Genomic DNA, 14,442 nt, shown 5'->3' with positions numbered 1-14,442 from the left:
TATGTAGAGCATCTGCCATACATGAAATGCCATACATGGTATCTGCCATACATGCAAGCTGTTAGTATAGAAACGATAATGTATTAGAACAAGCGCATTAATATAAAACTGAGGATTGCAGCTTCACTACTGTCGGAGTTGCTGTTACAGAAAATGAATCAACACCTTCTGACCAATCAGAAATCAACAGAACTGTGATGTAAATCTGTTATAAACATGGCAACTTTTTTCCATGTGAAACTTCTGAAACCTTGGTTCTTAAAGCATCCTTGAGCTGAAGGTAAATTTTGAAGGATTATTTGGAGCAAATAGACAAATACAACATCACCTCATGAGTCACGTATTAAACCCTAGCTTTATGCCAGTTAATTGACACTCTGGTGTAATTACTCGTCAATAAGTGCATGTGATTTAGACTTAATGGACACGAAGGCGTAATTACTCTCTAATAATTACACGCAAAAGCCATTGCAACGAACTCATGAGTGAGCGTCAGGCTATAAACCGCGGCGTATTGATGGTTCAGTGGCGTTTTTGGAGCACATCACCGACGGCAAGATGAGGAGCATGAGGAATTTTTGGCTCATGATGACAATCGGATTCCCGAGAGCCGTTCTGCTGGAAATGTGTTCTGAATCAGAGCCAGTGTGTTCAGGAGATCATCATGGAGAAATCATGTGGAAAAACTTATCATGAATGTCAACCTCTGGATGGAAAAAATAAAGCCGCGAGCACAGAAACATTCCTTTTGATCCCCTACGTCTATAATAAACTGCTGTATGAGTGATTTCTTTAGGGAAAGTGTTTTTCTCCATCAGGTGTGCAATCTATACAGAGATATTCTCTTATTTAACATCATCAGCTACGGCCGAGGAGCTCAAGTCGATATTCAGTTCAACCTTAACCTTATTATTTCAGTCATTTATGCAACCCAGTAATGTGATCTCTTTATATACCATATACTTTATTTATCGTACTGTATACTGTACAACACAATTGTGAGATCGATTTATAAATCATATACATATGCAACACAATAACGTCACATCCACAATGCTGGCTTTTTCTCAGGAATGCTGCTTTGTGTCTCAGGAAAGCAAAATCTGTCAGTACTGTGAAAACTTTGTGTTTTTTTAATATTAGAATAATAGAAATGAAATAAAGACTGAAAGTGTTTGTTGAACCCCAAAAACTCAATGCTGACAAAGTGATCTGTACAAACTGCATGACTAAACGACTGGAATGCACCAAAACTTCGGGTGTATGTTTGGGGGATGAAAATGTAAGTAAGTACCAGAAAAACGTTTTCTGCTTTTTTTTTTTTTTTCATTTCCACTACAAGTTTCATCCATGACCATTTATTTATTTATTTATTCATTCATTCATTCATTTATAGTTTAAGTCTTTGTGCTGTAATGTCCTATCCTAAAAGGATTTTTTTATTACATTGTAGTCTTTTAATTAAGAATTCATTAATCCTTGAAGTGAACTTCCAAAGGTATAAAAAGCAAAATTGATTATTTTGAGTTGAGCAAAATTACAACATACTAAATAATAAAACTTAATTTTTTAAAAAAAGATTGTTTCAGGTGTGAAAATTGAATGTTTTGATTAAAAATAAAACTAGGATCGAACCCTAAACAATCTGCTTTAAATGACACATAATTTAAAGCAAGTTATGCTATTATGGATTGAGCTTCCTGGATGCTGGCATGTGATTGGTCGTTTGTGTTCGAGTTTGTTGTTAAAGAGCAATTTAACAGATGTGAAAAGGTGTTTAAAGCTCGTCACGCCATTCAAAGCACCTCCATAATTCTCTCTCATTCACATAACATCCCTCGTCTGATTGTTATTCCATCCAACGTAACCTCGGATACACGCCGCTAAAGGCACCTGCTAATTATCTTCATTGTCTAGCTACAACACAAGCTCGCGTTCAAACAGCTCGTACAAAACCAGAGACATTTTTCTAAAAGCAGGATTTCTGCTGGAGTTGAGAGAACCGGAGGAAGCGTTCACAGACGGATACACGACTGAGCCGAAGGGAAAAACACTGAGATCAATGCAGGGTTTCCAATTAGTCTCGATTGGCAGCGGTAGAGGGAGATTAGCACCCGAGTGTCGATTAGATTTCCTGCTCTGTCAGACGGCCAAACAAAGTTAGCTCTTTGAATAATTGCTATGGCGGATATGCGAATGGAAACAGAAGATCGATGAGAAATTATCCGATTGATGACGGTGCAGACGGTGAAGATATTCTTCATAGAAAACAACGATATGAGCTGAGGCGTGTTGAATGAAGCATTTAGCAAGCTCAATTTACAGATAAATCAAGATAATTTCAGAAAGAAAGTCCATAATTGTTGGACAGATACGCAACTGAGCCGAAGACGAAACAACACTGAGATCACGCAAATTGTTTGAAATATCGGAAAAAACTGTAATTCTCACTTTCTGACTCGGAGAAAAACATAATCAGCCTCCATATTGGAATAGAGAGTCAGAATGTTTGATGCTTTCTGACAACCGCTGATTTTGCCAACCAAACCAGGAAGTGAGGCAACTGGCCATGTAAACATGTCATAAATTAAAGGTGTCATAAATTAAAGGAGTAAGCCGTGATTGTGTGATGTTAAGCTGAGTGTCTAAAACAAACTGGAAAAAAAATAATAATTTAATTTAGTATATAACATTTTCAATAAATGATTTTCTGTCTGTTAAAGGTAATCTTTTGTTGCTAGGCAACATAACACTCAGATTAAAGCATTCTATGAATGGAAAAATGGCTGTAGTGTAATGGCTGTAGTGTAATGGCTGTAGTGTAGTGTTTATTAGTTTCAAACCTTCTGCATTAATACAGAATTCAGTTATTGTAAAAGCTTTGAATGAAGCTCAGCCAATCGCATTTTACAACCAGATCTGTTTTAAGGAATCTTAACAGGAATCTGACTTTATATTTTATTTCATCAGTGCAGCAGGTAGCGTTGCTGCCTCACAGCTCCACGGTTCCCGGTGCAATCCTGACCTCGGGTAAGTGTGTGTGGAATTCCGAATGTTCTCCTTGTGTCCATGTGGGTTTCCTCCGAGTTCTCCGGTTTCCTCCCACCTCCCCAAAAATGTAAATTGCCCCCAGGTGTAAATGTGTGTCCTGTGATGGACAAATTTCTACTCCGTGGTGTATTCTCGCCCTCACGCCCCTCACGCCCAGTGTTCCCCGGGATAAACTCCGGCTCCACCACAACCCTCACCAGGAAGAAGTGCTTACTCAGGATGATGGTAGTGATTTCAGCTTATAATGAATTACACCCACTTCAGGTCTATTAAAGATGAGGAAGATATCATGCTAATGTTGAATACACACACACACACACACACACACCTACAACATGCTAATGTTAGGTAATATTAGATTTTAAAAAAATAGAAAAGGGAAAATGTGAGAATGCTTTCAAGTTGGAATAATAGGATGTTTTCCCATCCTCGCGAACGCAGCTTTATTTAACCAAAGCTTGCCCTGAGTGAAAGATATGATGTGAGAATATTGGTATTGGATAAGTTTTAGTTATTGACTGACATCCATAGCTCTAATATTCATATTGTATCATTTTTCTTTTTTAATTTCAGTATCAGGGAGTCCTTAAATTTAATTTCATTTAATTCCGTTACACCATGCTATCTGTTAAAAACACACACAATTACTGAAAGACAGCGCAAAGGATATTGAAAGCTTGCTGAACGCAGCATTTAGCAAAAACAGTTCATAATTTAGTGTCTAAAACAGTCCTTTCTTCCAAAACAAGACTAAATTTAAGTCAAAATCGAAAATAAGAAGATGTAAGACTCAAAGCATAATAGGAAGTGTGGCGCATGTTCATTTTAGGATTAACACCTATAATCCATACTCAAGAACTCCTTTTCCCATTAATTAATTCCCTTAATATTACCTTACATAATTACATTACAGAAAAAAAACAGGATACATGCAGGTACATTGAACGCAGCATTTAAGAAGTCCAGACTAGTGAGAGAAATAATTTCAGATTTAAATTGTGGATGAAATTATTCATATCACCAGAATCTTTCTCTCTCTCTCTCTCTCTCTCTCTCTCGGACACACACACACAAGACTTTGCTAGGGTGTGAGGAAAGAGCTTCAAGTAGACACAATTTAGAATTTATTTTCTGTTCATTAAGCATCTATAACTGCTTTTCTCCATAACGTGTGATTAAACTCCTTAATATCACTATACATCAGAAAAGACACACACACACACAACATGCAGACAAATCATTCGAGGTTTAAAACATGGATGCTTCACGGAAGTTCAGTGGAGGATAAAAGTCCAAGTGTAATCATTTATTACATGTCTCTTTCTGCATAACATTCGAGATTTAGTCCTTAACATATTACTATCTGATCAGAGAACACACACACACACACACACACACACACACACACAGAATCTGAGGCTTGTTGATGAGATTATTTTACAGAGATGAATAATTTAAGATTTAAATTATGGATAAACCTGAGTTCATGATCAGGTTCACAATTCAGCAACATTTTTTCTTCATAAAACCATGAGTATACTGTAAGTTCCTTAAAATAACTTTATCTATTCAAAAACCATAAAAACAAGGTCACATCACTGTGTGTGTGAGAGTAAAAGTCTGAAAGTTCAGTTCAGGATAAAAGTCTGTTATTCTTCAAATCACCTAAATAAATTCCTCAATATCTGCTGAGAGAACACATGCAGACATAAAATCTGAGGCTCATTGAACGCAGCAAGACTATTTTGAGAGTGAACGTGTGGAATGAAATATCAGTAAGCATACAAACAAAACCAAAAAAAAAAAAAAGGCAATCGAATACTCACGAGCTATTGACCACTGTATTATTTTGAGATTAAAGGTGTGGTGTGATTCAGTTCAGTAAGAAAATCTGTCATTAAGTATTGATAGTTCTATAAAATATCGTGAAAAGAATTCTGTAAATAAAAGAAAAAAATATCAAAGACAATGTCTATGAGAACAGACATGCACACGCAGAAAACCTGACGGCACCCACGCCTAGGAAGTGTGAGAACCACTGCATTTAGGATATAAAGCCCAGCAACACACACACACACACACACACACACACACACACACACACACACACATACACACATACACACACACACACACACACATACATTCAGATATAAAGCCCAGCATCACACATGTCACTCCACACAAACATACACACACACATATTCGGATATTAAGCCCAGTGTCATACACATCACTCCACACACACACACACACACATTTTCAGATATAAAGCCCAGCATCACACATGTCACTCCACACAAACAGACATACACACACACAGATTCCGATATTAAGCCCATTGTCATACACATCACTCCACACACACACACACGCACGCACACACACACGCACACACACACGCACACACTTTCAGATATAAAGCCCAGCATCACACCTGTCACTCCACACAGACATACACACACACATATTAGGATATTAAGCCCAGTGTCATACACATCACTCCACACACACACATGCACACGCACACACTTTCAGATATAAAGCCCAGCATCACACGTCACTCCACACACACACCCACACAAACACACACACACACACACAGACAGAGATTCGGATATTAAGCCCAGTGTTATACATGTCACTCCACACATACACCCACACCCACACCCATTCACATATAAAGCCCAGCATCACACACACACATACACACATTCAGATATAAAGCCCAGCATCACACATCACTCCACACACACACACAGATTTGGATATTAAGCCCAGTGTTATACATGTCACTCCACACACACCACTCCAAACACACACACAGTGTTTGACTCCATAGTGAGTGTTAGAGCCACACTCAAACAGCAGAGTATTAAAGTAGGGCCCTACCTTTGAGCACACTTTGGCCGTGCACTAGATCCCTCGAGAGGCGCAGGGAATAAAGGCTTTGTGAAAATCCTGACTTGCACCGCGGCGCATTCAGCTGCATCTCCCCGAGCAGCCCCTGTGAGACAACACACACACACACACACACACACACACACTATTGATTTCCTGTGGCCCACCATGACCCCGATATGAGGAGTAAGATCATGGACAGCATGATCATAGCAGCTCCGTGTGTGTGTGTGTGTGTGTGTGTGTGTGCACGTGCATTCCAGCAGAGCATAGTAAATTTCTAAAGCATGAGATAAGAAGAAAGTAGGAAATAAATGAAGAAAATAAAGCATGGCAGAATTAAAAGAAGGAAACGTTGAAGGTAGGGAAAGAAAGAATGAAAGGAGGAAAGAAAGAAAGAAAGAAAGTATGGAAGAAAGAGAAAAGGAGAGAATTAGACACGCGCTCGGTCCAGAAGTGTTTGTATGAGCTAAGATTAGTGCGCACTTCACATCATGATCTCTTCCACCACACACACACACACACACACACACACACAGAGCTAATGAATATTCAAATAAGTCTCTGTTCATTTAGATCAAGGGCACTTCACTCCCTGCTCCCTACACTAAAGAGCAAAGAGTGAAAACACACTCTGGGGTGGAGGAAAGGGCAAAAAGAGAGATGAGAGAGAGAGAGAGAGAGAGAAGTAGAAGAAGAAGAAGAAGGATGTGTAAAAAGGGAACAAAACAAGGAATAAGTAAGAACAGAGGAACACACTGGAAAATGGAGTAGTGATAGAAAGAAGCAAGAAAGACAGAAGAGAGAAAGAAAAAAAGAGATGGAAATCTTGCTAGATGAGAGGAGTATAGAAGAAAAGAGAGACAAAAATAAATAAGAAAATGAGAGAGAGAGGGAGAAATAAGAAGAGATTATATAAAAAACAAGGAGAGAAAGAAAGAAAAGAGGAAGAATAGAAAGGTAGAGTAACAGAAGAGAGCAGAATAATGGAAGAAGAGAATGAAGAAAGAGAACATGGGGAAAGAGAAGAAGAGTGGGATACATAGGAAGGAAGGAAGGAAGGAAGATTGTTGAACAGAGGGGAAAGAAGAAAAGGACAAGATAGGACTGGAAAAGAGGAAGTAAAAGAGAAAAAAGGACTCAGAGATAGAACAGGGCAAAAAGAGACAGAACAGTAAGAAGAGATTGAAAAGATAAAGTGAGAAAGAAGAGAGAAAGAAGAAATGAGAAGGACAGAACAAAAAGTGGCAGTAGAGAGTAGACAATAAAATAAAGACAAAAAGAAAGATAAGAAAAAAGAGAGAGACAGTGATAGAAATGAGGGTAAGAGTGAAAGAAGAGAGTGAAAGAAAGAATAGGGGGACAAAGGAGCAAAAGCGTGGAATGAAAGAAAGAAAGAGAAAGAGTGAAAGAATGAAATAGTGGAGTGGAGGAAAGAAAAGATGGAGGTAAGAAAAAGAAAGAAAGGTATGCCAGAAAAAAGAAGAAAAAAAAGAATAGGGGAACAGAAAGAAAGAGTGGAGAAAATAAGAGAAGTAATAAAAGATCTCATTCGGAAACATCTCATTTGCATATTCATTAGGTTATTAAATGTATGCGCTATAATCCAGCCAATCAGTGATGTTAGTGTTGATGTTTATGCGAGGTGTTAATACCACTCCCTGTAGTGATGCTGAAATTATGGGATGTGACAAAGCTACGCATTTGAATATTCATGAATTATTTAAATATATGAATATATCAAAGGTTTCTCACAGCTTTGTACTCGGGATTGTGCTTTTGACAATTGGTCACAGCAAGTTTGTGGAAAATAAAATCAGATCTAAAAATACAGGAAGTAGAAAAGGATTTTAGAGCAGCAATGTCTTCTTTTAGGTTCCCTAAAGAACATTCCAGTGGGGGCTTCTTTAAGCAGTTTCATCAGTGCTATCATTTATCATCTATCATCATTCACAGTGAATTGTGATGGATCCGGAATATGACCCGGGAATTCCATCCTGGATGTGAAGCCAGTCGTACAACAATGACCTGAAGAATCATTTCTGACCAGATAGAACCTTCTAGAGAACTGAAATGCTTTCTTTGGTTCTTTATAGCACCAACAAAATTGGTGAAAAAAAAAATACAGCCATCCAAAGGTAAATGGTTCTTCATGCCATTTTAATGAACACAATCACTCCTAGCAACTAACTTTCAACCCTTCATTGCTGACGCCAGTGAAATGAAGAAAGAACCATTCGAGATGATGGCTAAATAAGGTTCTTTAGTTCTTTCTGGAACCAAAATAATGGTCCCATCTTCAGGCAGCTTTAATTTTTTTACTCACAGTAACTTCACATAGTCGAGTTTCGCCTCCCTCGATTCAAATCATCTGAATCTGAGATCTGATGAGAACCAAAACAATTTGGTTCAAGAACCATCCACTGAAATGTTCTAAAGAATCTAAAGAACCTTTTATGGTTCCTTTATCTTAAGAGTATAGATCAGATCTCATCTCACCTTTAGTTTAAGTGTATACCCTTTCAGTGGATGGTTCTTGAACCAAATTGTTTGTTTTGCTTCTAAGAACTGAAGCATTGTTTTTAGCATTTGCATTAATATGGAAGGTTCTTCAGGGTTACGTTCACTGTGGAGCCAAAAATGCTGAAAGTGTGTCCATCAAAAGCTTCTTTAAGAAACCAAAGTGAGCTCTTTTAAAGAATCTTTTTTCTGGAAGCATGTTAAGCTTTATTTTTCAATCAGTTCACACTTCACTTCACACAGTTGAGTTTCCTTCTCTCAGATCAAATCATCTAGTGAAAAATAAGATCTAATTTATTTCTCTAAAATAAATTTAGAATGATACAAAACTTAGAATAATGAGAACTTTTTATTAAAAAAAGTGTTTTTAGTTCCCTAAAGTGGGTGGTTTTGTAACCATTTATGAGACCACATTAAACTAAATAATAAAGAACCTTTCATATAATGTAACCATTATACGAAAAACTACACTGTAAACAATGCTTTAGAAATGACGGTTCACAGCCATCAAAAGGTTCTTTAGGAAACCAAAAGTGGTTCTTTACACAGTTGAATTTCCTTCTCTCGGTTCAAATCATTTTGTGGAAAAAAAGATCTAATCTATGCCCATAAAATACATTTAGACTGATGTTACAGGAGAACCTTTGGTTCCATAAAGAACATTTCAGTGGGTGGTTCTTTAACCTTTTTGATGCCATGGTGAACTAAATACTAAAGAAACTTCCACATAATGCAAACATTTATAGGTGGAAAGGATGCTCCAGTTCTTGGTGAGAGTAGAATCCATCAAAAGGTTCTTATAGAAACCAAAGTTGGTTCTTCTGTGGTAGTGTTTATAGTATCCAAAGAACCTTTTCTCAAAGCTTATGAAGTCATTTCTCACTCACAGCAACTTTTTGAGGTTCCCACACTTGGTTCAAATCATCTAGTGGAAAATAAGATCTAATCTATTCCTGGAAAAAAATAAGGGAGCCAGAAAACATTGTTTAGATACTTTAGAACATTTCAGTGAATGGTTCTTTAACCACCAAGAACCTTGGTGGTGCTAAGAAAAGATGGTGAGAGTGGCATCCATCAACAGGTTCATTGGGAAACCAAAAGCAGTTCTTTCCTGGTAGTATCTACACACCGGGAAGATCTACACCTTTTCTGGAGGATCTAATCTATTCTCCTAAAACAAATTTACAGTGATATTTTTTAGTTCCCTAACCAAAGTGGTTGATTCCACAATCAACTGAATACTAAAGAAAAAAAAAAAGATCTAATCTACAGTGGATGGTTCTCTAACCATATAATGCAAACATTTCTGGTTGAAAACAACGTTCCTTCCATCATCCATGGTGTCAAGAAAAAAAAAGTTAAGGAACTGTCCATAAAAAAGGAAACTAACGGCATCTAAAACTTTTCAGGCACCTTTATTTTTTAAGAGTGAGATCTAATCTCATTTCTAAGAAGGAGTCATCAGATTTATCCTTTGCAATGTCAAAGTGCCAGTCATGCAGCAGCTTTACACAGCCGACTGATCACGTAAGATCTGATCTACACTCCTAAACTACCGGAGGTTGAAAGGGTTCTTTAGCAGGATGCCAAAGAAAAACCATTTTAGGGGTCATGATTAAATAAAAAAAAAGAAAGAAACCTTGCGTATAATTGCTGGAAATGGTTCCTCGGGTCTTGGTGGCACCAAAAATAGCTGAAGAAAAGAGTTGAACTTTCCTTCATAAGGTAAACTGGTTCCTCTACAGTATCTAAAAATATTTTATGGGATTATTGACTCAACAAACCAAATTTTGTTCATAATGTGCAGCGGAAAATGAGATCTGATCTACTATTTTTAAACCTAGTGTGTCAGAAATGGATCATCAGAGCCTTTTTGGTGCCACAGTGATCTAATAATCACCACCTGCAACATATTTACACCATTTTAGGTTGGAAATAATCCTTCAGGTCTCTGAGACACCAACAAAAATGATTAAAGAACCATCATTCATCAACTGGCTCTTCGCTGCTGACTTCTGATGTATCTAAAGAACCTTTTCTGGCATCTTCACCTTCATTCTTTTTACAAGTAATATCTAATCAATTATATTTTAAACAGCAATCTATTCAGGATTGTCATTTTGCCAGTTGGACACAGTGATGCCATTAGAAATTAATCACCAACTTTCACCTCTTCTGGCACCTTCATCTTCATTTTTAAGAGGGAGATCTAATCTATCCTATTTTCAACAGAACCCCACTCACAGCTGAAGCTGAAAATGAGATCTGATCTACTACTCTCAGTGCAATAATATGGATCTTTAGAGCATTTTTTGGTGGCGTAATTAAATCAATCATCACATTCCACTTTGGAAATGATCCTCCGGTTCTTTCTGGCACCAAACAAAATACGGCATGGTTCGAAGACCATCGCTGTTTCTAAAGAACCTTGTCTGGCATCTTTATCATTATTTTTTAAGAGCGAGATCTAATCTATACTATTTAAAACAGCACTCTACTCAGGATTGTCATTTTGCCACACACGACTCACTGCAACTTACGCAGCCAAGTTTCCTTCCTTCTCATTTCCATGGAAAATGAGATCCGATCTAAATTTTCAACTTGAACATGCCAGAAATGGATCTTTATCACGATGCCTTTAAGAAAAAAAAAAAAGTTTCGGTTTAGCGGCACAATGAAATCAATAATTGCCAACTTCTCCTTAAAGATAAAAGATTAAAGATGATTGTCTGGTTCTTTGTGTCACCAACAAAAACAGTTAAAGAATGATCATTCATCAAATTTCTCTTCTGTGATGATTTTTATTGTATCTAAAAACCTTTTCTGGCACTTTCAGCTTCATTTTTAAAAGCAAGATCGACTCTATCCAATTTCAAACAGCAGTCCATGGCCATGCACGACTCATAGCAACTTTACATCAAGACATTCCCTGGACAATGAGATCTGATCTACAGTTTTCAACTCCTGAAATGGATCTTTAGAGCAGAACGATGCATTTGTTAAAAAATAGAAATTGTTTTAGGGCCACAATGCAATTAATAATCATTGTTCTCCTCTTATTTACTACAATTAAGGTTGGAAATGATCCTTTAGTTCTCTGAGGGAGCAGCAAAATATGGTTCAAGGACCAACGTTGTATCTAAAGAACGTTTTCTAGCGTCATCATTTTTTATTTTTAAGAGTAAAATGTAATCTGATTTTAACCAGCAATCTATCCAGGACTCTTATTTTGCCAGCCAACTCACAGCAACTTTTTTTTTCCATCAAAACGTCCTGTGAAAAATAACGTGATCCACTATTTTAAACTTAAGGTCCCGAGAAAGGATCTTTAGCCTTTTAGGTGCCACAATGATATAATAATCAGCATTTTCCACACGATCAAAGTTAAAAATGATCTTTGGGTTCTTTGAGCAGCCAATAAAAAAATGATTAACGAACCATCATTCATCAAATAGCTCTTCAGTAGTGACTTGTATTGGATCGCAAGAACCTTTTCTGGCATCTTCACCTCCATTTTTAAGAGTAAGATGTAATCTATCCTGTTTTAAACCCCAATCCACAACCATGCACGACACACAGCAACTTTACACAGCTGAGTTTCTTTCAAAAATGTCCTGATGAGATCTGATCTACAATTTTCAACTTGCCAGAATATGAATCTTTATGGATATTTTTTGGTCGATGCATTGACATCAATCACCAAATTCCACATATTTACAACATTTAAGGCTGAAAATGATCCTGTTCTTGGAGAAACCAATCATCATTACACCTACAGAACCTCTTCTGGCACTGTTATTTTAAGAGCGAGATCTAATCTATCCCATTTTAAACAGCAATTCACTCAGGCTTGTCATTCTGCCAGTTGGACACAGCCATGCACGACTCGCAGCAGTTTTACACAGCCGAGTTTCCTTTAAACTGTCCTGTAGAAAACAAGATCTGATCTACTATACTGCTGGATATGGACTTTCACAGCAATGGCAGTGAACAAAAAAATGAATTAATAATCATCAACCTCTGCTTATTTAATGCTGGAGATTTTTCTGGCATCTTCACCTTCATTTTTAGGAGTAAGACCTGATCTATCCTGTTTCAAACAGCACTCCACAGCCATGCACAACTCACAGCAACTTTACCCAAACCAGTTTCCTTCAAAATGGTTAAAGAACCACCATTCATCAAATTTCCTTTTCTTTAGTCACTTGTATTGCATTAAAAAAAAGAAAGAAACAACCACCTTTTCTGGCACCTAGCTTCTATCCTATATTAAACAGCGCTCTATTCAGAATTCTCATTTTGCTACTTGGACACAGCCAAGTGTGACTTTACACAGCCGAGTTTCCTTCCAAATGTCTCATGGAGAAATCAGGTCTAATCTATGAAACCATCTTTGCAAGCAGGAGTTGTTAATGCAGTTCCTGCACCAGTGGAAACTCCGCTCGGAGAGAAGCTCTGAGGAGCTCTGAGGAGCTGCAGGTCTTTCCCCCCCCTTCATCCTGGACTGCACATTTTAGTGTCTCCTGCTGTAACACACTCACACACACACACTCACACACACACACACACTCACTCATCCTCATCCTGAGGTGTGTTAGAGTTTTCAGCTTCAGGTGGCAGTAAAATGTGCACTGCAGGAATATTACAATGTGCCAAATCAGCACAAATGCAGATTCAGATCAGATCTAATCCCGAATCAATCCTGACTATATTCCAGCAGTGCGTGTGGCACATATCGAGAAATTCATTCACAGCATCTTCTGCGCATCTCCCACTTCAAAAAAAAAAAAGAAAGAAAAAGAAGAAGAAAGAAAAAGAAGCATCCTGCCGGTGCGTAACATTTACAGCGCACACATCCACAGCTCTCATCCGCGCGCGCGCGCGCTTCTCCCCGGTAATATCCACCCTGGCTCATGATCATTTCTCTCTGAACAAGTGCAGGGAGAAAAGAAGGAGGAGAAGAAGAAAAAGAGGAGGAAGAAGAGGAAGGAGAAGAGGATAAACAGAAAGTCCGGAAAGAAGGAGTCAGTCCCGGGCGGCTCGCGCGTTCAGGATCGACTTTTTTTTTTTTTTTTTCTCTCTCTCTCTGAGAACTGATGCGCAGAGCGGAAGCGCGGGGATGAAAGCACGCAGAATGAAAGAAAAGCGAATAAAAGAGGATAAGATGCGGGTTTTTTGGTTTTGGTTCTTTTTACCGGAGAGGAGTGCAGGAGGAGAGCAGCTACGGAGAAGAGCACCGGGAGCGCGCGCATCCTTCCGAAAGAGCCGCGAGCCTGGAGCGAACTGACGGAGAGAGAACCGCGGATGGGGAGTCTGACTCTCTCTCTCTCTCTCTCTCTCTCCCCTCTTCTCTGAGCACCCGAAGAGCTGCAGCGCCGCTGTGAGCTCCTCCTCTCTCTCCCTCTCTCTCTCTCTCTCTCTCTCTCTCTCCCACACACACTCACACACACAGAGAGAGAGAGAGAGAGAGAGAGAGAGAGAGAGAGAGAGGAGCGCTTAAAGCCTCACACTGTGACTGTGGTTTAATGATGAGCCACATTTGAGAGATGGCGAGAACGACAGAGATGGAGATTCGCAGATGATTAGAGAGAAAAAAAGAACAAGAGAAGGAGAGAGGAAAAGAAAACGATAGCGCAAGACAGAGAGAGAGAGAGAGAGAGAGAGAGAGATGGTGAGATTATAGATATAAGTGGAAAACTGTGTAAGTGAGAGGAAGGTAGAAAGAGAGAGAGAGAGAGATGGGGAAAAAGGGAGAAAGGTCTCCAAGAGCAGTGCAGGAATGAGGGAGGAAGAGAGAGAGAGAGAGAGAGAGAGAGAGAGAGAGAGAGAGAGAGAGAGAAGTAAGGGTAGACAGTGATTGAATGATAGTGAGTAAAAGAAAAAAGGGATGGGAATAGAGGGAAGGAGAGGAATAAAATGAGAGAGAATGAGTAAAAAGAGAGAGAATGAGTGAAAGAGAGACAGTGAGAA

The 14,442-nt window shown here is 38.5% G+C and overlaps 1 protein-coding gene across 1 annotated transcript in view; it reads right to left on the bottom strand.

Annotated features, from left to right (window-relative positions):
- LOC113545692 (cadherin-4) overlaps window positions 1-13,802 on the bottom strand; it is a 336,885-nt gene extending 323,083 nt beyond the window's left edge. Inside the window, exons 1-2 of the mRNA XM_053240848.1 lie at window positions 13,668-13,802; window positions 5,944-6,058 (exon numbers count right to left, since the gene is read on the bottom strand). Of these exons, the coding sequence (XP_053096823.1) occupies window positions 5,944-6,058; window positions 13,668-13,724 (172 nt within the window). The 5' untranslated portion in view covers window positions 13,725-13,802. The remainder of the gene's footprint in view (window positions 1-5,943; window positions 6,059-13,667) is intronic.
- Window positions 13,803-14,442: the final 640 nt, after the last annotated feature.

Source organism: Pangasianodon hypophthalmus, chromosome 16, assembly GCF_027358585.1.
Source record: "Pangasianodon hypophthalmus isolate fPanHyp1 chromosome 16, fPanHyp1.pri, whole genome shotgun sequence".
In the NCBI taxonomy this organism is placed as follows: Eukaryota; Metazoa; Chordata; class Actinopteri; order Siluriformes; family Pangasiidae; genus Pangasianodon; species Pangasianodon hypophthalmus.
Note: the sequence above shows the minus strand (reverse complement) of the source record. Positions and strands in the feature narration are given on the sequence as shown.